Source organism: Alosa sapidissima, chromosome 11 (assembly GCF_018492685.1).
Source record: "Alosa sapidissima isolate fAloSap1 chromosome 11, fAloSap1.pri, whole genome shotgun sequence".
Classification (NCBI taxonomy): Eukaryota; Metazoa; Chordata; class Actinopteri; order Clupeiformes; family Clupeidae; genus Alosa; species Alosa sapidissima.
In genome coordinates this window covers 4,871,529-4,895,303 of record NC_055967.1, presented here as the reverse complement: position 1 = coordinate 4,895,303, position 23,775 = coordinate 4,871,529, and the positions used below count along the sequence as shown (strand labels likewise).

Sequence of the window (23,775 nt, the reverse complement as noted above, 5' to 3'; positions counted from 1 at the left end):
TGTTAGAGATTATCCTTAAACAATTTCATAAAAGTCAAGTAAGATGGAAATAGCATGAGTTAATTAAGCCCCCCTCCCCCAATTTCTCTCTCTCTCTCTCACACACACACACACACACTCACACACACACACACATGCTGTGTTCAATTTAAGTCTGAGTTGGAAAAAGCCCGGTGTAACAGGCTGAACCAATTAGCAACAGTGTTGAATAGCAAAGTAAATTTCTTTGTTAAGAGGATATCAGGAGAAAATCATCCCAAAGTGTCAAAATAAGCTAAGAAGCCATCAGTGCACAGTTCTGCCCATTAAATAGATTACCATTAGCCATCACAAAAATTAAGTAAAGCCATAATAATTCCCAATGCCTAGTGCAACTCTTCTTTTTATAGATAACATTCTACATCAAATTGTCCATTTCTACCACGTTTTCTGCTTCATATACTTTTATATTGTTACATACATTCATTCATTCATAGTGAACTAGGAGGTGATTGACTGACTCCAAAAGGGCTACAGTTTCCCCACTAAGTGGCTGACCAGCCTTTGAAGGTCCTCAGTGCGCATACGGGTGGTCTCTAGGACCTCCTCGTGGTTGGCCCGCTCCTTGCTGTCGTAGTCGGTGACAACTTTGTTTGTGATGAGCGACAGGCCAAAGACGCGTAGGCCGCAATGGCGGGCAACCACCACCTCCGGGACAGTGCTCATTCCTAAGGCACATGGAAAGGTCAAAGGTCAGGTTTGACATCATCCATATCCACCTACATTTAATGAACAGTGTGCTGTTGACTCCGGATAACCTGCTGGTTAGTTCACTTACAGAGGAATTCTAAATCTGTCAGAAACGCTTTGAAATGGAATGTCAAAGCTGTTAGATGTCAGTGCTACCACATGTTGCCAAGAGACAAGGGGACAAAATACTTAAGGAAACACTAAACGAATCAAATGCATCTTTGCCAGTTTTTTTCAAAATTGCCCTCAATCTAGCAGATCACAACCAGACCTATTCAAAACTCAGCTGCTGTCTTAATCAGCTTAGCAGCAAATTTAATTAACCAGCAATATAATTAACCTCTGGGTATGTTTTAGCTGCTTGTGTGCTGGCTGGGACACTGGAGGTGCATTCAAAATTGCAAACATACTTTGCAAATTGTCATAGTGAACTTTTGCGAATATTTGCAATTTTTCTGTTTGCCTTGATTTTTCACACTTGCAAACAGTTTGAGGAGGTAGTTATTCACGAACATGCGGGCAGTTGGTTGGAGGGTTAACTCTGAATTGGAAATGTTACACAAAATCATTCAAATGATCTGTTTAGAGAAACATGTTCGCCGCAAATGTTCGCTTCTGTTCAAGGAATTTGCACCTCTGACGTTTTTGAAAACCCCTTAAACTGTCCACTAAACGCTGGCCTCCTCTTACCCACGGCGTCGGCGCCCAGCATCTGCAGCACCCGGCACTCCGCGATGGTCTCGAAGGTGGGCCCCGTCAGCATGCAGTAGACGCCGTGCCGGATGTAGGAGGTGCAGCCCTGCTCCTCGGCCGCCTCCTGCGCCAGGTGGGCGAGGTCCTTGTCGTACGCATCCGACATGCAGGGGAAGCGCACGCCGAAGCTGAAACAGGAAACAGGAGGCACATGGAGCAGCAGAGCCCTGTCAGACGGCGGCCCACAGAGGGAGGGAGGCTGCCAGGTCGCATTAGTGCATGGGACTCCAGCAGTGTACTTCCCCACCAGGGAACAGAAATGTCTCTCATATGGAAACAGGAAAGGGCCATACAGTGCTACAGTGGGATTTCAAATGCTAAAAATGCTTAACAATTACACATATATTTTTACATATGTTACATATTCTTTTTTACTTTTTACATGTTACATATTTTTTTACATATATTTTTACATTTACATACATGTATATTCACTTTATATGTATAATACAATATATGTCTATGTATGCAATCTGGCAAATGACATACCGCTCATCATTGGGTCCACATAGTGGGTTCTGGCCTGCAAACCCGGGCATGTTTATGTGGTCTTTAATCATCATAATGTCCCCCACGCTGAACTCAGGATTCAGCCCACCAGCAGCATTGGTCACAATTAGAATCTCCACCCCCAGCAGGAAGAACACTCGCACTGGGTAGGTTACCTGATGACAGAGATGAAAGGTAAGGGAAGAGCTTTAAAAGTGCAATCTTCCAAAGCAAAGAAAAACATAAAAGTACCATTTGTGATAATGTTTAATTTTTTTTGCATAATGTTTTTTTCAATGTCATAGTAAATTCCTGTGGAGTATGACGATACTGTTGGTAATAACTCTTGATAGAAAATGTTGAGAACATTACATTTCATATGTAATAGGAAAAATGGTGCACATCAAAGGGATTCATTTTCCTTTCATTTGAGATGCATCAAGGAACAACATAGGACTATTAACACATGATTGATTTCTCTACTTCACCAAACAATGGTGAATATGATTTTACTGATTGTTGATGGTTTTGAGACAGATGCTGAGGACTATCAAGCTGAATGAAATGTATGAAATGCCCAATGTTCAATTCCCATGTGTCCATTCGATCTAATAGGCAGTTCTGTTTCTCTCTCTCTAGTGCTCATAGGACAGGGTACAGCGTTAAAGTTGGACAGTGTTACCAGTAAGACGGTTAAAAATTAAATAAACTCTGGGTATGGTGGGGTGAAAGATCACTAAGATAGGTTACCTTAAAATGCCCCGCAGGTTAGACTTAAAATAACAAACTAGACAAACTAATCTAAGAATGACACAATAGATGGGGCAAAGTTGTCATCAGAGCCAATATTGTGACAGTCATCCTCAAGTATATCGTTTATAATGACACTGCTCAGTAACTGTCTTCAGGAAATGGCCAAGATATCCTCATTAACCATAGCATACACTTCATTTAATGTAAGCAGATTGTCTGTGTGTAAACACTTAAACACCCTTCTCTACATTTTCTATTAGCTGAAAGTCTCAACAGCAGCAATGTCATTGTGTTAAGAGACTCGATAGTTCAGTTACAGCCTGTGCACTCTGGCAGAAAGTCAGCCACCATAACTGCATATAAATGCATTATAGCTTCAATTTCATGTCGAGTCTTGACAAGTATTACCCAAGAAACTACAGCATTACGGAAGAATGACTGTATTTTCTTCCATACTAAAAGACACCAAAGCCATTACTGTAAGGAGGCAATGACAAGATAACAGCAGTGAATAAAATACCTAATGCCATGTGCCTGCTTTTAAGATGAAACCCTTCCTCTCAGCTCCTTCTCTTACACTCACACTCTCTCTCTCATATCTCACCATAACAGTATTCATCCAGAGAACATCGTTCAGAAATCTTCTCATCCTATGGTTTACTACCCTTACACGCCATAATTTTACACTGGCCTTACCTCATTGTCTCATTTTATTCATGAATGCACTCCAATAGAAATGCAAGAACAGGTTTCACAACATGATGTTGCCAAATATGTTCATCATCTCAAGAATAACACAAGACAAAAAAATGGAGGCTAGCTGCCTTTGCTGTTTGTAAGGCAAGTCAGCTTTTGTATTGAACTGAGTCAGAGACTGGACTCACAATGGGTAGAGTACAGCATGTTAATCATTTCAATCACACACACACACACACAGAGAGAGAGAGAGAGAGAGAGAGAGAGAGAGAGAGAGAGAGACAGACAGACAGACAGAGAACCCCTGTTTTATACAATTACGGTATTGTAAAACCAATAATGGGAAAGTGTGCCGAAAAGGATATGGTGTGCTTGTTGTGTGAAACTGAAACTCACCGTGGTGATGTTGTAACCCTCATAGAAGTGGAAGCGACCCTGCATGCAGACACACTGCTTCCCTCTCAGCTCCCCAAAGACAAGCTGACCTGCGTGTCCTTGCACTGCGGAGGAGCATGACAGTGCAGGGGGTGGGGTGGGGGAGAGAGTTTCAGATTCAGCCTTCAGTATTGGTGCAGATAAAAGCTGCACCCTCGGCACCACAAGCGCGCATAGCGCAGGCAGAGGGTAGTAAGTGCCTCTCTCTGCCTCTCTCTAGGGTGTAATGTTATCACAAGTACCAGACGAGGTAAGCCAAACAAGTGTGAATAACTGCAAGCCACTGGCAGCCCATGCACTCTAAAGGAATCAAATTAAGTTTTCTCAAATTACCCCTGTATCCCTTTCAGTCAGTGATCAATTGGGCCACGCAATAACTGCTATCATTTCAAACATCTTTTCCCAAAGCTTATCATGTACTACAAGTGCTACAAGTGCTGAAGTCATTACTGTAGGACAGATACATCCTCAGCTCACAGCAGCCAGAATGTTACCAGAATCGGCTCCAGACCGTGTGGGGAGACTGAAGCTCTCTGGAGTTGGTACTGGACTGAGATGTAATCTGACCTGTGCTTTTGGGGAAGTTGGGGATGTCCTGGTAAGGAAAGATATGTCTGTTCTCCAATAGGTCAGCTAGCCCTCCCAGGCCTGAGCCACAGATGATGGCTACCGTGGGCCTCTGTGGTATCCGTGACAGCAGCCAGTCAGCTGTATCCTTGCACTCCTCATATTTATACCTGAGAGACAGAGAGAGAGAGAGAGAGAGAGAGTGTTTTACATTTGCCATTTGGTCATTATACAGTAGTTGCATTCTGGAAGTAAGTATTGCTGGTACATGATTGCTCTGTTAGGTAGTGAACAGCATGGTAATTGTCATTTTATGATAAATTCAGTCAATAAACACACCTCTACAATAAAATCAGGTTAACAATCCTTTACTAAGATTAATTTCATTTAAAGTATTACTGTACATGGAAAATGATTAAAAGTAACAATTCAGTTGCAGTAAAACTGGCTTACAGCAGGTTCCTGTTCTGCATCACACAAAGACAAAGATTACATCACAATACAGTCAGGTCAAAAAACACATAGCCTAAACAAAGCAAACATAACTAAAGGGTGTCAACAGTAATAAACACAATACAAACAGCTACTGATGACAATACAAACAAATCAAACTAAATTGATTCAGTAAATACAACAACAGCATTGTAGGGTTGAGTGGAATGTCACTGCATTGTAGGGTTGAGTGGTATGGCTACATTTACTTTTACTTGCCACATCCACTTGTCATGTAAAAAACATGATTACAGTTTTTTTTTCAACTGCTTAAAGGTGCTATATGTAAAAATGACCACTAGCGTTTTAAAATGCATTGCAGTCAGGGCCGGCTCTATAGGCAGGGGCCAGGGTGAGCTAAGGCCACCCAAACAAAGTTTTTTCAGTTGTGCATCTGTGTATTGTGCAGCCTCAAACCCAACTTGGGTGTAGATGAGTTGGTGTTGAGTGTAACGGTAGCTAGCTGGTACATGTGCAGGTCCCCCTTGCGTCAATTTAGTGAGAGTTACTGTACATTGTTGATAAGAAGATGAAGCAGAACTAACAGGGCATGAAAAGAGAAAAAAAAAACAGTGGGTGCGTTCGACTTCTTGCAGCGCTGCGCAGATCTAGCTGTATCTTACAGCACAAACATCCATCACATTCAGCCAGATCTGTGCAGCCACTGTTTTGACACTACCGGAACAAAAAGTAAGGCAATGGTCCTTCAGAAACTGTCCTTGTTATAACCGCCGTGTACACTTTAAAAGTTAACAATAGGCCTACTTTGATTTGTTTGTAGGGACCCTATCCACACTAGGCTACCTGAAGTGTAAGGCTATTTTGAACCTTGTCAGTGGTATGAAATCAGCTATTTATTTTGATGTGGCTCCATGGCTGCTGCTACAGGCTAAAAGTCAATTTGTAATAATGCTCAAAACTCTTCCGAGTCTTAACATTTTTTTGCTCCCAAAAGAAGGTTTGAATTCATTATCATCCATAAATAGATCCTAGGTTGTGAGTACACCGGACCCCTGCTTTAATCTCTGCCCTATTTATCAATTAAGCTTTTATTTCCGTAGAGGCGGAAGAACTGCGATCTGCACTCGATTGCTCTTCCTCACGCAACAGCTGTTGTGTCTCACTAGATTGAAATTGAATTTCACAGTCTGAAACAGAATTGTGAGAACTGAATGTGAAAGTGCATAGAGAGTTGGATTTTCAGTGAGGATCATTTATGTATCAGAGCAAATTAATTAAATTTTAAAATATTACAGTCAGTTTCAAGTTTATGGGATTCAGTTAAAAACTTTCCAAATATACTATTCACATACGTTTTTAAGTCCTCAAATTCAGCAATTCAAATGTAAATACAAAATATTCAGATTCAGTGATGACAATGACAATGATGTTGACAGAAACTCATGTGAAGTCAATTGACATTGACAGCATATTTCTAATGTCTCGATGCAGAGTAGAACAAGTTTAGCAATATCTCAGGTCCTTAGCTGTCTTAAACACCTGCTCTGGATTTCCAAGAACCTCATGTAACCAATGACACAAAACAACCTGTCACTTTCAGAAAGCAGACTTTTGTGGCTTTATAAATGTCAGGTGTTTTTACATGAGTGAATGTTAACTTCAGAATATTTAATCATTTCTAGCCCATGGTTAGAATGAGTCTATTTCTTAAATGACATAAACATAAAACATAAAAAGATGCAGAACAGCATATACAGTGTTTATAGTGTTTGGGGCGTTTTTGTTGTCTTAAATGTGTTAGTCTGTGCTTATGCGAGCTGGCAGTTGACAAATCATCCATGGTCTATAGACTCATTTGAACTTCCACTGACTGGCTTGTTGAACTTCCACTGACTGGCCTTGGTGAACCATTACAACAGTTCCATTCAAGAATGTAATTCCTCACTTTTCTGTTTATAAGTCACCACTGGCCTATGCTAAAGTCACTGTTCAATGAACCACATGACATTGCTCTGACTAAGCTAAAAGAACCATGGTTCAGTTGTTTGTTTACTATATTGACTTGAGTTGGCTTCATGCAATTTCTGTTAAGGTATAGTGTTATAATTAAATTCACATTCATTTTAAATCACACAGACTTTTTCACCTGTTTTCTTGAAGCCATTGGTTCGACTGCACTGTGTAGGGTTTGTACCATGATTCACTTTCACTCTCTCAAAAGTAACTGTCATGGACATGTTATGATAGTAGAGAAAATACATTTTAATGAAAAGTATTTTTTTGAAAACCAGAATGTTCCAAGAAACATAGTGGACATAGAAGTTATAACAAAGATCCTTTAGAACATTTATCAACCATCTCTGGTTATAACTAGGGGAATTTCCCAAAACAATTGGCTCAAGGCATTCTGTTCAGTGTTTCCCATACATTGACTTATTTGTGGCGGCCCACCACAATATCAACATTGACCACCACACAATGATTTTCCAGGTTGTGCTAAATTGTGCTTAAATCTAGTTAGCATCATAACCACGCTGCGCTAATTTGTTAAAAGTTTTTCTTACAGACAATAAAGGTCTATCATCATAAACTTTTATTTTGGGTTGGGTTATTTTATTGGATAGGCCTACTTGTAAATCGTGTTGGGGTATATGGACCTCTCTGCTGAGACTGGTCATATTTTATATAGCGATCCTAAATTACATTTACCTTGCTATTTAATGTTTGCACACATTTGAACAACTGCTAGACAAAAAAATGTATGTTAAGTCAAAGACGTTGTGTCAGTCAACAAAGGCTTGCTTGGAGCTGTCCATGGTCCTAAAGCGCACTGCGGGATCAGCACTTTCCATTCAGCTGAGGATCTAGTTTACCCGGAGTGCTGTCTAAAAATGAGCTGTATAGCCGGTCACAATAAACAGCCCTTTATTGTTGTCAGTCGTTGGCAGGCATACACAACAGGGCCATTTTCACATCCGTGGGGTTATCCACACCGTATTGAATTTTCAGTTTAATGAGTGGAGCTATTCGCAGAAAATTGTCACTTGTCGCTTTAAGAGACGCTCTAATACAGTAGGCTATTCACGAAACATTAAGGGAACCTCCATTTACGTCAACTTACAGTAGCCTAGCGATTTCTGGTTTATGTGATTATAGCTTGATGGATAAATATTGTTGTGCATTTTACAAATTTAAAAGCTACAACCTAAGCGAGTATGAACAAGCAACATTTTCGACATTAGGCTACCAATATATTTGACTATTTAGAGGTCAGAGAGTGCGTGGTCTCGGATAAAAAAAACACAATGAAAGTTGCCTCAAAATTCTATTCTATGTTTATTTCTAGACTATCGCATAATTATTGTAGCCTACTCCCTTTTAGTTATGCAGGCAGCACGATGGGGCAATAGATTGTAGCCTTGTCCACATCCAACGAGACGGGTAGCCTAGTAGCCAAACATGTTGCGGCTGCCGTCTATTCCTCAGCTGACAGTTAATTTCATGGCATTCCTAGGTTCTTATGTCATAATGGATTGCACTCCTGCACACTTGATGAAAAGGTGGTGGATTTATCAATATTGTAGAGTTTAATTTAAATGTGTATTGCTGTTCGGTGGCGAAACACTCCGTTTTCACTCCTTACCTGCATTCGTTGGATGCCGACATGTCCACGGATGATGGCGAGGGTGGCTTCAGCGTAAGCTACGGTTTGTTTCAGCACTGTGACTTCACTACCACCGTGTCGACCGTAGCCTCTGCTACGTCAGTTAGGCTACTAGGCGCAGGGGAGGGCGCGTTCATTAGCCTACACAGGCTTGACGACGGACTATAGGCATGGTGGTGGCGTGACGGAGGAGGAGTCTTGGGCTAGCGGTTTCTTTGAAAGGATCCGCTATTCTAATCCAATTTTCTACCCCACTGGGCCGCTCAGTGACCCGCATGCTAAGAGTCCAGAGGACTGTCAAACGGCTGGGAATCTGTTGGCAAAAACGGAACCGTGAAACAAATTACATAACGTCGAAATCGCAAAGGCCCTCTTGATTAGGCTACTTGCATAAAACCCTACCTGTTAAAATGTCAAAAGTTACTCTCATTAACAAACAACTATGCCCCTCTCTCTCTCTCTCTCTCTCTCTCTCTCTCCCCCTCTCTCTCTTATTCTTTATTCGTGCCTGTGGATTCTGTGTCATTTGTGTGGTGATATTTGAAGCAGGCTTCAGAAGACACCTACAGTCAAGGACATTGCATAGTGCCCCAAAGCTTAAGGTAGCATTTCAGGTAATACAATACAGTTGAGGATGAATGGCCCAGAGATGCAAGCCTCTATGCAAGAGAATCCTCTATCTCATTGGTGCCAAGTAGACTTTTGAAGGACAATTTTCCAAATTGCCGTGCAATACATTAATTAATGAATTCATTTAAAATAAAAGGACTGTTAGAGGATATGTCAGACACGTAAATTGGCATTACATGTTTTTTTTTTCTTGAGAATTCTGTCCTGATCACAAACCAGCAAAAGTGGTGATGACAGCACATTTGAACACAGAGTATGGTGATATAATTACATCTCATCACACTAAAGATCAAGACATAACAGGGTGGCAGAGGGTCAGGTACACTGCTGTCTGAAAGAATCAAGTTCTATGTACATAACTAGCCAGCAGCCCATTGGGTAAGGTTAGGTTCTAATACTAATAATAACCTACTCTTAAATTGATTTTAAGAATGCCATATCGACCTAGCCTGACAAGCCAGACCCATGCCGCTAGGGTGCGTCTAGATTTCTAGGCTAATATCGACCATTACTATATACATAAATACAATAATGGATGGATTACTTTCTTCATGAACATGACCTAAAAAAGCTATCAATTAACAATGGACTCATTATTCAGACTTATCAAACAGCCAAGACGAGAGAGAGAGAGAGATGCAGTTTTATAAAGCAATAGAGAGAAGATCCTTCACAGAAATCAAGAAAAGAAAAGAGTTTAGTGTCTTCCCAAGTAAGAGACAGTGAAATTATAAGCCACGCAATAGGTCCTTATAAATGTCCTGCAGGTGATTCTGCAAATGTATAGCACACACACACATACACACGCACGCGCACACACACACACACACACACACACACACACACACACCAGGTGACCATGAGAGTTGGAATTTCTCAGAAAAAACAACACAAAATCTGATAGATAGATTTATATAACAGATAATCTGTAATGTTCATGTGCCATGTCAGTAAATATTTCATGCAGGCAGTCTGAGCATAGAGTAATGTCCTGCATATGGCTAACATAAATATCTATAGTAATTTTGTGTTGGAACTGTAATTGTGGAGACAAATAATATTTTGCTAAATGAGTCAGTAAAAAAGATAAGTCATTATTTCTTGTTTTGCCATTCAGATTTACAATCTTTTTCCTGAACATAAGAAATAATATTTCTAATATTTTCACTCTGGTGCATTCAGAGTATCGTAAAGAGAGAGAGAGAGAGAGAGAGAGAGAGAGAGAGAGAGAGAGAGAGAGAGAGAGACAGAGAGTGAGCAAATTATGTCATAATCCCAAGTAACAATTTTTCACCTGAATGGGAATATAGTTCCAAGTATATGCGTAGAAAATCACTGTCTCGTTTGGCAGGTATTTGTGGTCATTTCCACATTCAAACAGTAAGACCTATTTTCAATGAGACCAACCGTTGGTCAGCCTGTAATCTACCTTTGAATCACAGAAGGATAAATAAGTATGGTGGACATACTGTACTGTATACTAAACAACTGAACCTATTTGTGTTTGTTTTTAAAAGTCTTACAGGGAAGCTACACCAGGCGCGTAACTGAAGCGTTCTGTTTGCGATGCCTAAAATCCATTTTAGAAGAATTGTTTGTAAAAGTGAAAGTGTGAAAGGGTTGTTCTGTTCCTGTGTGTGTTATGAGTAAAATTCCTTTTTCATCCTCCTCTGACACATTGGTGCCAAGTAGGCCTTTGAAGGACAACAATTTTCCAAATTGCTGAAAAATGCATTTATTTATTTATTTAAAATAAAAGGACAGTAAGAGGATATGTCAGTACTTGGCACATAAATTGACTTCTCCTTTACATTTTTTTTTAAATTCTGTCCTGATCACAAACGGTGTACGTGAGATTTAATTTATTTGTTCTATTTTTTTTTTACAGAAAATAACTGTCTCGTTTTACATTGGTATTTGTTTGTTGTGACTATACAAGTCACAACATGTAAATAGGAAAATGTTGGGAGTTCTTTTGTCACTTTTGGGAGCTATTCTGACCCCCTCAATGAACTACATGTATGCTAAGCTAGGCTGGTGGGTGCATCAGACTGATTTACTAGCACGCACAGAGGCGAATTTTATCTAACTCTGGGGGACACAACGAATAAGCTATTTCCCAAAATGTTGACGTGTTCCTTTCAAGTAAGCAAATATTACAGGAATTATAAGTCACTGGACATGCTGAACAATACATGTTCATGCATATGCTATCTATTTCTGGAATATGAACCAGCCTATGCACAAAGTTTAAAGTGCAGCTGCATCAAACAACAGTCAGCTGCAAGGCAGCCACAATAAACAAGGATTTGAAGCGTTGAAGTGTGATCAAAATGTTTGTGTTTTTGTATTTTGAAAATATTAAAAATAGCCTACCTATCATGGAAGGGCATGATATCCTTCCATATCTGTCTATTCAATCTATTCCTTCATCAGTACACTGACTCTGTTGATTAAGTGAGAGCAACAGCTTTTTTCTGCCTTCGAGACATGCCATGAATCTGCCATGAACAGCCAACAGATCAACTAAATGCTGACCTGCCTGTTACATCTCTTAGCCTAAATACTGTATCAGAGATGTACTCAAAAAGTCACAACTGAACTTCTCAAGTGGTAGACCAACAAACAACTGAACCTATTGAGAGCCACATAATATGGGCTTAAAGCAACACAATGCAGCTCTATTACATCACACTTAAAATAACATCTTCAAATTCATGGTATATATACTGACATAATACAAAAAATGAAGTCTCTGACATTGTTAAATCAATGTTCAGAATGCTTGATATTGAGCTGTGTAACGTTGTTGATCAGGTAGGATCATGACCCTTTCAACTGGTTTTTAATTACCCGGGTCTAAGTGCTAATGGTATTATATTGACGCCAAGGGGCATATGAGTGTTTCATTGTTGCTGTAGGTGATACATGGGACAACTTTTTGAGCAATGTTGCAGGGCACACATACTGTAAATGGTTCCATGTGCACGGTTGGATGATCATGTCAATATGCCAACTGATGATTAAAGTTTCTCAAGAATAAGGTGCCAAAAAAAAAATATCAAAGGAAATGTGCCAGAACAATATAGGCTACTCAGTAACACTGCCCAACAATGCTCAAAAGGTGTGTATCATCAACTTTGAAGGACATATACACCACAGTCAAAATTGTTCCAAAGTTCTGTGGGAGAGCAAGTAGGCAAATCATGGGATTGAGTGAGTGAGTGGGTTGGTTGGTGTGTGAGAGAATGAACTGTGTGTGTGAGCATTAACTACAGTACATGTTATGGCAGCCATGGCCTACTGGTTAGCACTTCGGACTTGTAACCGGTACGAACCCCCGACCAGTAGGCACGGCTGAAGTGCCCTTGAGCAAGGCACCTATACCCTCACTGCTCCCCGAGCACCGCTGTTGTTGCAGGCAGCTTCACCTCTGTGTGTGCTGAGTGAGTGTCTTTCACTAATTCACGGATTGGGATAACTGCAGAGACCAAATTTCCCTCACGGGATACTATATTTATACTCATCTTGCATGGATCATCTTCCCGAATCTCAATATGACAACAAGTCTGGGCAAATAACGAAGTCAGCACCAGTCATAGGCACTTTTGTGATGTCATCACCACAAGGTTAGGCTTTTGAGGACTCTTGTTTGCAATCACAGGGCCTTTAAATGTGAACATAGAAGATGCTTAAGTAAATCACACCACCAAAAAGTATTGGTTCTACCAAAAATATTTGGTAATATATTTAAACTAATGCACATACTATTTTGTATTTGAAATACGTATTTCATGTAGGCCTATCATAAATCCTCCCCCTACAAGAAATAGAGGACCGCACGCACCAATTTACCAATCAGTTATCTCCTAAGATTCTGCTCAAAGATCTTTGATTTGATTTTATTTTTAACTACAAACTTTAAGCCAATCAGCAATCAAAAGACTGTTGTCCAGCCAAGCAGAGCTCTGGTCCAGCCTATCCGGTAATGGTTTGTTTAAAGGTTGGCAGATCTGGTGTCATAGCAACCGCCAAACTCCGACTTCACCGAGACATATGTGTGCAAATAACTGTCCAGTTTTGAAAATGAAGAACTCTGTAAGTAAATGAACCTTGTTAGTTGACTTGCACAATGTTTAATTCGTATGTGCCATATGTGCGAGTTGTTTATTTAAAGATCAACGAGGTGCTCATTTATTTCCGATAACTGCTGTCTGTAGAACTGAATCAACAGTTTATGCTAATAGCTAACGTTAGCTACATTCACGTTACTGTGCTTGGAGCCTAACCATAGAATCATGTTGTATGTTGTAATTTTCTATTTGTGTATACTTTCCCCCCAGATTAGATAATATGAAATAAAGACCCAACTTCACAATGCCAACTTCAAAGGTCCAAACTTCAAACACTGCTCTTCAGAGCCTACCTCTCAAAATGACGGATGGACCCAAGAGCAAAGTTGTGGCAAAACGAAATCCCAAATTGGTGAAACGACAAGAGAAAACAACTCGAGTAAGAGTTGGTCCATGTTTGCAAGTCATTTTCATTCATTTCATTTCATTTTCAATCATGGTCATTTTTATTACCACGATAGGAGTATTAAAACAGTTAGCCTACGACAACAACGCGTAAATTACACACATTTGCGTAGTCTTTTTTTTATTTTAGAATAGTGGCGTTTGCATTTTGCTTTGTCCTTGAATTATAGAGGGGACATATTTTGAGTACACATAACTGGCAGCTATTAAAAATGTAACATATCCCTTACTTCATCACTCATTTATATTTTAAGTTAAACTCTTTTCTGCAGTTGGCCTTGAAATAAGGGGACGTTTACAGTATGTTTCTCATATGATGGTGGGCTATTGTTCTCTGTAGAAAAGGACATTATTATTTGAAATGCATCTTGTGAGGTTTTAAAATATGTTGACATAGAATGCATCTGGGTCCTTGATGGTGTATTTACCTTGATACAAAATATAGTATATGCATCTTTTTTTGGTTTTAGACATTTTATCTGCAGATACTTATGTTTCACACTATCCAAGATGTAAACAAATGAGCACATAGCCTAACACTAAGTAAACAGAATGATAGAAAGCCCAGTAACACCAGGAAGCACAATCTTGTAACCATGAATATTTGATCCGATACAGAACATTCACAGGTTTCTGGGCAACACCAGTGATGTTAGTTATAAAATGGGAACTTGGCATAAATGGCTTGTTTTGTTGTAGATGACGCCCTCTGTGTTTGCAAAAGAGATGTCACTTTCCACTGAGGAGAGGCTGGCAAACACAAGTGAGATGCATCTTCCTCGCATTCTGGAGCTCTTAGATATGAGTAAAACGACACATCAGAAGGTATTCTCTTCACAAATACACTCTTGAATACTGTATACATGCATCTTTAAGACAACAATCATCCTTTGATAAATGGTCCAATGTAGCTGTAATACAACAATATGCCGTTTTTGTGCACATTTTGTGATACAAAATGGATCAATGTGTTTCCTCTTACATTGTCACAGTAATAAGTGAATTATGTGACAAATTAATCATTATGTATATTACAGAGGGATACTATTAATCTAGTACATTGCATTTATCAGTTGCTGATCTACTCGTGTACACACTGAAATCTTAAAAAGAAACTTCAATAACATGAATCAAGACTTGAGTGATTGCTATTTCCAGGTGTTTGATTCTCAAATTATGCCAAACCTGTGCTTTTATTTATCCTCTAGGTTGAAAATCCTCAAAGCTTTTTAGAATAGGCAGCATAAACCTTGCATAATCAAGCCCCTGGATTACCATCTCTTGTGGTTTGCCTAACAGATTTGGAAGAAAGGGACAGTGTTAGCCCGCTTACAATAAACTGTTGTGCATCTTCATATGAAGTGAAGTGGGTCATGTTGGCATTACTTTATTCATTTGCACATCTGCTATATTTACACCATTGGCCCCTGTCATGTGTAGGCCTCCTGTGTGGATGTGGACCAGCCCATGTTCCAGCCCTACCCCTCTGAGATTGTGTTCCAGAACTACACCCCCTCAGAGAGCTACGAGGTGCCTCTAGTTCTGCGAAACAATGACAAGGTGGGCTTGCTAATGCACCAGGTCCATGGAACAGGGATTTATGTGTGTGTGTGTGTGTCTGTGTGTGTAAATGTGTGTGTGTGTGTGTATTTGTATAGGTGTGATGAAACGTTAATAAGAGACTATTAATTAGGCCTGTGTTTATTGCATTATGTAGATGTCTTAAAATACATGCTCAGGTGGGCCAAGCTGCCTGCTTGGTCTACCTTTATTAGGATAATTACAAAGGGAATGGAGGCATTAAGACACACTGGGTTCTGGCCCATTGATTAAACCTGTGCATGCACCATAGCAAGTGATTGGATTCTCCATTAAGTCGCATTCCAAAGCAAACGCTCCACACATTATTAATTAGATGAAAGGACTGAATCATCTGTGGATCCATCACTTGAATGGGCCAGGGTCTCCATTACACTCTGAAGACATTCCTCCCCATAAAACTAAGTCAAAGGTTCATCAGTAGGTCAAGGAGATGCATTGTAGTATAGTGACTGCACACAGTGGCTCAATAATAATGCCAATGAGGACTCCTTGGGTAGCATTTTACATTCTATGGATATTTTCGAGCGGGTCCCTTGCTGATATTAATGCATAATAAAATATTCATTAAAGGCTCGAATAATAGATGGAAGCTGGAGAATTTATTAATTGGCTTAATGCAATCCACATAGTGTTTAAACCTCCATTTGCACTTTAATAATGTTTAATAATGGGGTGTCTGGGAATAGAGCTTGAGCTTTTGAGAGAGTTTAAGAATCCAGAGCACAAGTGATTAAATGAATGGATTAATTTATCAAAAAACAGCTTTTGGTGTTTAATTCATTTCAAGTAAATCAGGCATAAATGCAAATGTACAAAGATCTGACATTCATTTCATTAAACATTATTGAAGTACTGGTTTTCTAGGTGATGCAATACATTTTTGGCCTGGCCCCGCCAGCCTAGTACTTCCACTCATTTTCAATTCACTGAGATACTAGTCTGGCTCCTTTTAATGCGTTTACGTTTCCCTCAGCCACCAGGATGGCAGTCCAATCAGCGACGAAAGTGGATGACGTTAGTTTAAAAAGTGGCTATGGTAAATGCTAGTAGCAACACTTGCAAACATGGAAAAAACGACAGTCGGAAGAATGTGTGCATTTATAGAGCAAAGGTACATTGTTTATTGTGCATTTGTACATTGTTTCCTAACTGCCGATGAGATTTATCATCAGTTTGTTAGGTTAGGCGAAGTAGGAAGTGACGTTAGGAATCCCTGATCAATGTGAATGGGTGGACCAATGATTTAAAAGTCAATGCAAAGTCTGCGCCCATTACAAAGCTTGGAAACATTTCTCAGTTGTGAGCACCCAGACTTTCTTCACAAAGTGAGTGAGTCTGATGAAACCAGGCTAATACATTAGGTAGGTTTAGACAATAGGTACCGATAGGTTTAGACAATAGGTACCGGTACCTCTAATTTGATAGTGGTGTGAAGGATGTATGTGTTTCTAAAAAAATGGACATCAGTTACACAGCGTTAAGGTGAGTTTGTTTGGATGCATCCATAGAGTTCTTCTTTGACAGAAGCACCAAGTGTTGCTGTAATGTAATGAAGTCATTAAGTCGACATGCAGTATCATCTTGTCACTTTTTATGAGTATCAAGATAACCCATGAGAACCCAGCCTGTCCTTGATAACTCACATTCAATTTTCTTAGGTCTAACATGACTAATGTTTGCTAGAAGTGGTCTGGCACACTGTGTGAGCCATCATTTTCGGTTAACCTGCCTGTGCTGAAATCCTGTGAGAAAAGTCAAGCTAGCTTAACGTTTTGAGCACATTCTTAGAATTGGTGGGATTTTAAGAATCTGGTCTAAAACCCATTCTTACCGCCGCTTAAGCTTCCCTGCCTTCAAACATTTCCTTTAAGAAAGAGCCCACACCGGGCTATGGAGGTGCTTAAAGTCTTATGGAGCAGGGGGCGAAATATACTAGTGGTGTTGCCATCCACTAGTGCCAACTTGAAATCAACATTTGGGGGTTCACAATATGTTCTTGTGCCAATAGTGTTCCACCAAAATAGTCCATGGTGACCCCTCCAAAAGTCCAGTACCTTTTTAAAAAACTTCAGAACTATTGTTGATGAATTTTTTTCTCTGTGTAAACAAGTGAAGCACACCGCGGGTTGACCAGGCACAGGTAAAGTGTACAGAGGATAGATGGGTTGTGGCTGGGTCAGGTCAAAATCTCTAGATAGCAGCGTTCTATGTCGTAAGTGTCCATGTGCCGAACTGCATGTGATATAGGCTAGGCTTGGGCTTAAAGGGTTATTATAGTCATAGCCTAGCATAATATTGTGCAGCCAAATCGCCCCATGCCTCTTATCAATTTGCGATTGTCAATTTGTGAGTTTTTTTTAAGTGGTAGGCCTAGCCTATTTGTAGCTCTTGTTCAGATTACACCACCAAAAGTTTTTGGATATTATGAAGAAAAGATATCACCAATGTTTTGCCTAACTTCACTGTTAGAGAGATTAGAAATGTGAAGGATAAATGTAAGTGTGTGTGCTTGCGTGCACAGCATGTGTGTGTGAGGGAGAGTAAAACCCAACGCACCTATGTTGCCATCACTGCTGCAGAAGAAAGCAGTCCTTACACTAGGTTCACTCTGAACACTTTCAACATTCCGTGTCTGAATTCAAACATACTCTTGTGGAAAAGACACTCATTAAAGCCGATATTATGTGTACTGTTGTGGGATAGATAGAGATGAAATGTACTGATGGAACTGGCACATGAACATACTGTAGGTGGGAAGCATAAATGACTGCGTGTCCACACCTGAATATTAACTGAATATTTACTATTCTTGGAAAGTGCCTCCTAATGACTCATAAACATAACATTAAAGCGCTCCCCTGCAGTTAACACCATTGCAAATTGGCTTGTCTCCAGCGACACACTTTGCCAGTGGCGCTTTCCTTTTCATTCACCTTGCTGAGATAGAGGAACAGGGCAGGAATGGGGACATTAGACTAAGATAATTAGACTGTGAATAAGCATTAGAAGAAGAAAGACAAAAAAAAACTATCTTTAATAGATGCTTACTCTCTTTGAAGTATCTTTACTTGGCCACTGAGTTCCTAACGCAAATGTTCTGTACATGACACATTTACTGAGCCAAATGTCATCTTTTTTTAAAACTCTTTCCCCTGTCAGCTCATGGATGTGGAATATTAAGTACAGCCAATGCCACAAATCCCATTATGTGCTGTATCTGATGTTAGTATCCCAGGCAATGAATGGTACTCTTGCAACTCAGTCATTTCTATCATGCTGTTAGTTATCTTACAGGCCATTTTATTCATTCAATTACTCAACATAGACAGTCGCAGTGGATAAGGGACAGTGCAAAGCATTTTGTCTGCTGCATGGTGTAGTGTCAGCTAATCACTTGAAGTAATGGCAGGTAGGGTTGTGTGCATGAATATTGATACTACACTGTACTGATACATGATACTGTTGGCAAGATCATTTTATTTATGTAGCACATTTCATACACTAAGGCAATTCATTATGCTATATACCACTGGAAAACAAATAATAATAAAAATTTGAGGGATAAATTACATATATCAACAGTCATGAAACACATCATTTAAGGTCAAACACAATAAAAAGTCATGAAACACTGCAACTACTCTAATTATTGTATCAATATTTTTCTACATCCCTAGTGGCGTGTGCCTCATTGGCATCCAGCCGGTATCACACCATTATTATCAGTGTAAAGCCACCTGTTTAAGGATGCATTCTTCTTTTGGAAAAAAATCTCACTACATCCCTCTCACTTCTTAGCTGTCATTGGTCTTTATGTATATTTTTATTCCATAGAAATAGTTGGGATAAATGTCTTCCCAGTGGATAATTAGGACAACTGCAGCATGTGAATTACAGTTGTGTGTGTGTGTGTGTGTGCTGGTACCCAGATACCTCGCCTGGTGAAAGTGGTGGAGGAGGACTCATTGTATTTTAAGGTGGTCAGCCCAGTGGATGTGTGCAACAAAGTGGCTCCAGGCATGGCCTCCACATTCACTGTCCTCTTCACACCTCAGGAGAATAAGGTAAGACACAATGCAGTGAAGCACAACACAACAAAACACACGACCTGACAAAAAAACACAACTCTACTGCAACTTTCTTCAAAACTATACAGCTGAATGCAACGCAGTATGATACAGCACAACTTCACAGGGCCATAAAAAACAAGGCGTCACTACACAAGCCTGCATCAGTCAATGCAAAGCAAAGCAAAGCAAAGCACAACACTGCAGCGACAACATTGCACGTCACCGTTGCCATTTAGCACTGCGGCACCGTCGGAACACTTCTAGGACATTTCAAATGCCTGAGATCCTCCAGATTCCAGGGGTTGTGCTTTTTCCCCTCTGATGCGGACGCCCCGAAACATTAATGTCAAGTCGCACATTCCTCGTTAACGCGTCCCTGAACAATAAGGCTGGCAGAGAGAGCGTGCTTTGATAAGCGCGTCCCGGGAGACTGAAAGTTTTCCACCATCGCCCACACTCGCCCATTAGACGCACTTCTGCAGCCGCTGAAATGGCCTGCTAATCTGCTTTGCTCTGTTGCCACATTAATACTTCTTCTTGTGGTTCTGAGTGTAACAGCGACACCCAGGGAACCCTGGAGCCTGTAGGACTGTAGTTAGGTCAGAAAGTAAGTAAACAGTGTAAAAGGCAGATAAAAAAGGCGAAAGTCTAGGAGACTCTGGTCACTGTGCTTGCAGGTCTCTAATGTGGCAGTTTGCCTGCTGTCAATGTTTGTTTTTGTCGGATTATTCCAGTGATGTTGTTCAACAGACTCAGTTATTGCAAAGCCTCATTAAATACTTAAGATGTGTAGTCATGTTACTTCAGTCATTTTTCGAAGGAAACACACTTTGTGTCCTGTCTCTTAAGATGTGTATGTGAAGTCATTTGTGTGGGAAAGCGTGCATTTGCAGTGCATTTGTAGTAGGAATACCCAATGAAATCTAAGTAAATCTAACTGTATGCATGTCATGCTTTGATAAGATATCGTCTTAATATTAATTATCATCTTACCAACTTGTTTAACATTGAAAATGTGTGAAAAATGTATAGGACCTTGTTTCTTGTAGTCTTTGCTGTTCATGTATGGGTCAACAGTATGGTATATTGTGGCTTGCAAATCTAATTTTCATAAGTGTTCATTCCTCGTTGTGCCTTGACCACGCAGGACTACCTCCACAGAGTGATCTGCGTGACTGAGCGGGAGAAGTTTGAAGTGCCCATTCGGGCAGTGGGGGCTCGGGCCATCCTGGACTTTCCAGACCAGCTGCACTTTCCCATCAGCCCAGTGAAGTGCACCGCCCAGAGAACACTACTGGTGCGCAACATTGGGAACTGTGAGGCCAAGTTCCAGCTCAGCACATGCAGGTTGGTGCAAGATAGCTGAGGCTTGATGCATGTGTAAACTTTGTTCTGTTTATTTGGGTGCATGCAGGGTGAGTAGCTTGCTTGAAGATGTGAAAGAGCTGCACTAATGTCATGCATACTGTGTTATAGTCTCTGCAACCTGTTTGTGTGTCTGGATTTTTTAAATGTAAATGGGTATTTACCGTGTGTTTGATCGATGTACTGTACATGCTCAGTGAAAGTGCTAGTTTGTTCAGTTGTAGATAAACTATGATTTTTGTCAAGTGGTGTGGACCGAATTAAGTACACTGTTTGAAACACTTTAACAGATCAAGATTCTAAAGGACATTCCCATGTTATTGAAACAAATTAAAGGGCATGGCAAATGAGATATGGATTTGTGTATGTAAGTTTATGTGAACGAATGTGCGTGTGTGCGTGTGTGTGCGTGCATGTGTGTGTGCGTGCGTGTGTGTGTGTGTGCGTGCATGCGTGTATGCGTGTATACGTGCATGTGTGTGTGTGCATGTGTGAGTTTCACTGGGTGTGTCTCTCCTGCTTCTCCAGCCCGTTTAGTGTGGATCCTCCCCAGGGGACCCTTGGTGTTGCAGAGAGCATGCAGATCACAGTAGACTTTCTGCCTAAAACCACTGGGGACCACACGCAAGAGCTGCTTCTGCACTACCACACAGGTACACAAACACAACCTGCCCTCATTAAGCAGATGTTTGCAGCCAAGGCAACTTGTGAATGCAATGGTTTGGACATGAATGCACGTAACAGAATTTGTTATTGTAATTGTACTTAGTGTTGTGTTATTGTACTTAGTTATATTAGAAACCATAAGAGTGACTTACAATAGATAATAATATATAATGCATGTGATTAAGTCCAGTGCAGTATACAATTTCCATAACAGCCATAAAATGTGTGTTCTATAAAAGTTAAAGCAGATTACTGTACACTAAACCATTGTACTTCCTGTGAATTTTATTTAATTTAATTTTTTTAAATGATCATTTTCTGCAGATAAGATTTCAAGTCTGATCATGCTTATCATGCTTTGCAAAAAAAACACACACTTACCTGCACCCAATGTAGCTGAACTAAAGGGATGAATCTGTTTATAGCTGCTATCGTGTGATTATAATAATTCTCCTTTCTCTCTTCCCATGGCCCTCCACCATAAACCTGCACTAATCATTTGCGTTGCCACCATTTCTATGGCAAAAATCTTTGCTCCATCACATTGCCTGCAATGAGGAGATGTTTTATTAGCATATCCTATTAACAGATTTATGAGTCTGAATGGCTGGGGGTGTCAGGGTTATCAGGCACTCACAAGCGAGCATCTTGCCCATTTAAAACTGTCTTTATTAGCCCTCAGAGGCAAAGTCTTTTTGCTTTCCCTTTCTCTCGCTCTCGTTTTGTTTTACTGATAACTAATAGTTTCACTCCGATTGAGATAGGGTCTTAAACTTGACAAAAAAACATTCCATTTTCTGATAAAATGAAAAAGAAAATACATATGTGTCCTCTTTCTGAATATCTACTGTATGGGGAAGATAATGAAATGAGCATTTTGTTGTGATTTTGTGTTGGTTGTGGTTAATGTTTTTTCAAGTCTTCCTCTGTGATTTGGCAGGTCCTGGCCAAATGACCTTGCCTAAGGACAAAAGAAAAGCCTAACTATGATTGAACTATCAGTTGATGTACTGTATGATGGGAAGAGGACTTGCTCATTAATGTGATGGGCTATTGATGGGAAAAGCCCAGCTGCTGTTACTAATGGTGTTTTGATAGACCTAATGGCACTGCTATGTGACGGGTCTTATCACAGACACCAATGCAGTAAGCCTTTCAGGGTTCCATAGTTTAAGATAGTGAAGCAGTGTGCATGAGTTTGTTTGTGTGATTGTGTAGTATTTGTGTGTGTGTGTGTGTGTGTGTGTGTGTGTGTGTGTGTGTGTGTGTGTGTGTGTGTGTGTGTGTGTGTGTGTGTGTGTGTGTGCATGTGTGTGAATAAATAGGTGTGGTTATTTATTAACATAGTTCACCTCAAGAGGGTTCACCTCAAGATGGTAGGCATCCCAATATATATGTTTTGTTTGTTTGAGTGTGTGTGTGTGAATGCAAGCATGTTTGTACACACGCACATGCATGCATATGCATATGTGCATATGGTGGCTTGCAAGTTTTTGCAGACTGTGTGTTGTGCTCAGTATCTGTCTGTGTGTATGTGTGTGTGTGTGTGTGTGTGTGTGTGGGTTCACATGTGAAGGCAAAATGTGGCTGAGGTAGGCAGGCCGGGCTCTTCCGAGGTGCAGCGCTGTCTCGGTGCATAAACACACGGGTATGCTGAAGGGCAGCTCCATTAACATTTCATTGTGCACGCCACTCTAAAAAGACCACTTTAGGCCCATCAGGGGCGTATCATTTTTAATTTAGCACCTTTCCCTGTCTGCGGCTCATTTATGTTTCAGATTAAGCTGCTCGGGAGGTCTGTCCTCCTGACGCTCTACCACCGTCAGAACAGGCTGCTAGAGAGAGAGAGAGAGAGAAGGAGAGAGGTAGAGAAGGAGAGAGAGAAAGAGAGAGAGAGAGAGAGAGAGAGAGAGAGACTGCACTGCAACTGCAGTCGGTCTGTGATGTATGCTGCCAAAAATGTCCACATTCTTCCTCGTTCCTGTTCAGCAACGCTGACAACATGTTAGGGACCCTGGGACGGACTACTGGAATGCATGGTGTCAGCTTTTCCCTTGTTCTGGCACATTTATGACATTACTTACCAAGATCAAGCTACACATAATCTCTGGAAGCAAGCCTATAATTTGAAAGTCTCTCTTTTGAAAATAGTACCCTTTTTTAAAAGTCGCTATTGCTATGGAGTGCACAGTATTTTGAGTTAGGCAAGATCCACATGGGTCTGAATGAGCTGAAATGCCTTTCAATGACCAGCAGCTGTTCTGCTTGTGATCATTTCCTTATCCGTCCTTTAACATTTGCTTACTGAGTTTGAGTTGTGGTAGAGGGAGCAGAAAATCCCCAGGAGCGGCTCTGGCGGAGCTGG

General features: G+C 40.5%; 2 protein-coding genes across 4 annotated transcripts in view; one reads left to right on the top strand and one right to left on the bottom strand.

Annotated features, from left to right (window-relative positions):
- Window positions 1-425: 425 nt before the first annotated feature.
- pnp6 (purine nucleoside phosphorylase 6) lies at window positions 426-8,744 on the bottom strand. Its single transcript, XM_042111346.1, has 6 exons — window positions 8,519-8,744; window positions 4,423-4,592; window positions 3,817-3,920; window positions 1,972-2,147; window positions 1,420-1,610; window positions 426-707 (listed from the first exon to the last, which is right to left on the bottom strand). Exons 1-6 carry the CDS (start codon window positions 8,539-8,541, stop codon window positions 511-513), a joined length of 861 nt encoding a protein of 286 aa, XP_041967280.1. The 5' UTR covers window positions 8,542-8,744; the 3' UTR covers window positions 426-510.
- A 4,414-nt stretch (window positions 8,745-13,158) lies between these two features.
- The window catches only part of hydin (HYDIN axonemal central pair apparatus protein), a 90,057-nt gene continuing 79,440 nt past the window's right edge, over window positions 13,159-23,775 (top strand). For all 3 annotated transcript variants that reach the window (XM_042108674.1, XM_042108675.1, XM_042108673.1), the window contains exons 1-7: window positions 13,159-13,267; window positions 13,513-13,681; window positions 14,407-14,532; window positions 15,148-15,267; window positions 19,239-19,373; window positions 20,527-20,726; window positions 21,273-21,397. In XM_042108674.1, the coding sequence (XP_041964608.1) occupies window positions 13,547-13,681; window positions 14,407-14,532; window positions 15,148-15,267; window positions 19,239-19,373; window positions 20,527-20,726; window positions 21,273-21,397 (841 nt within the window). In that variant the 5' untranslated portion in view covers window positions 13,159-13,267; window positions 13,513-13,546. The remainder of the gene's footprint in view (window positions 13,268-13,512; window positions 13,682-14,406; window positions 14,533-15,147; window positions 15,268-19,238; window positions 19,374-20,526; window positions 20,727-21,272; window positions 21,398-23,775) is intronic.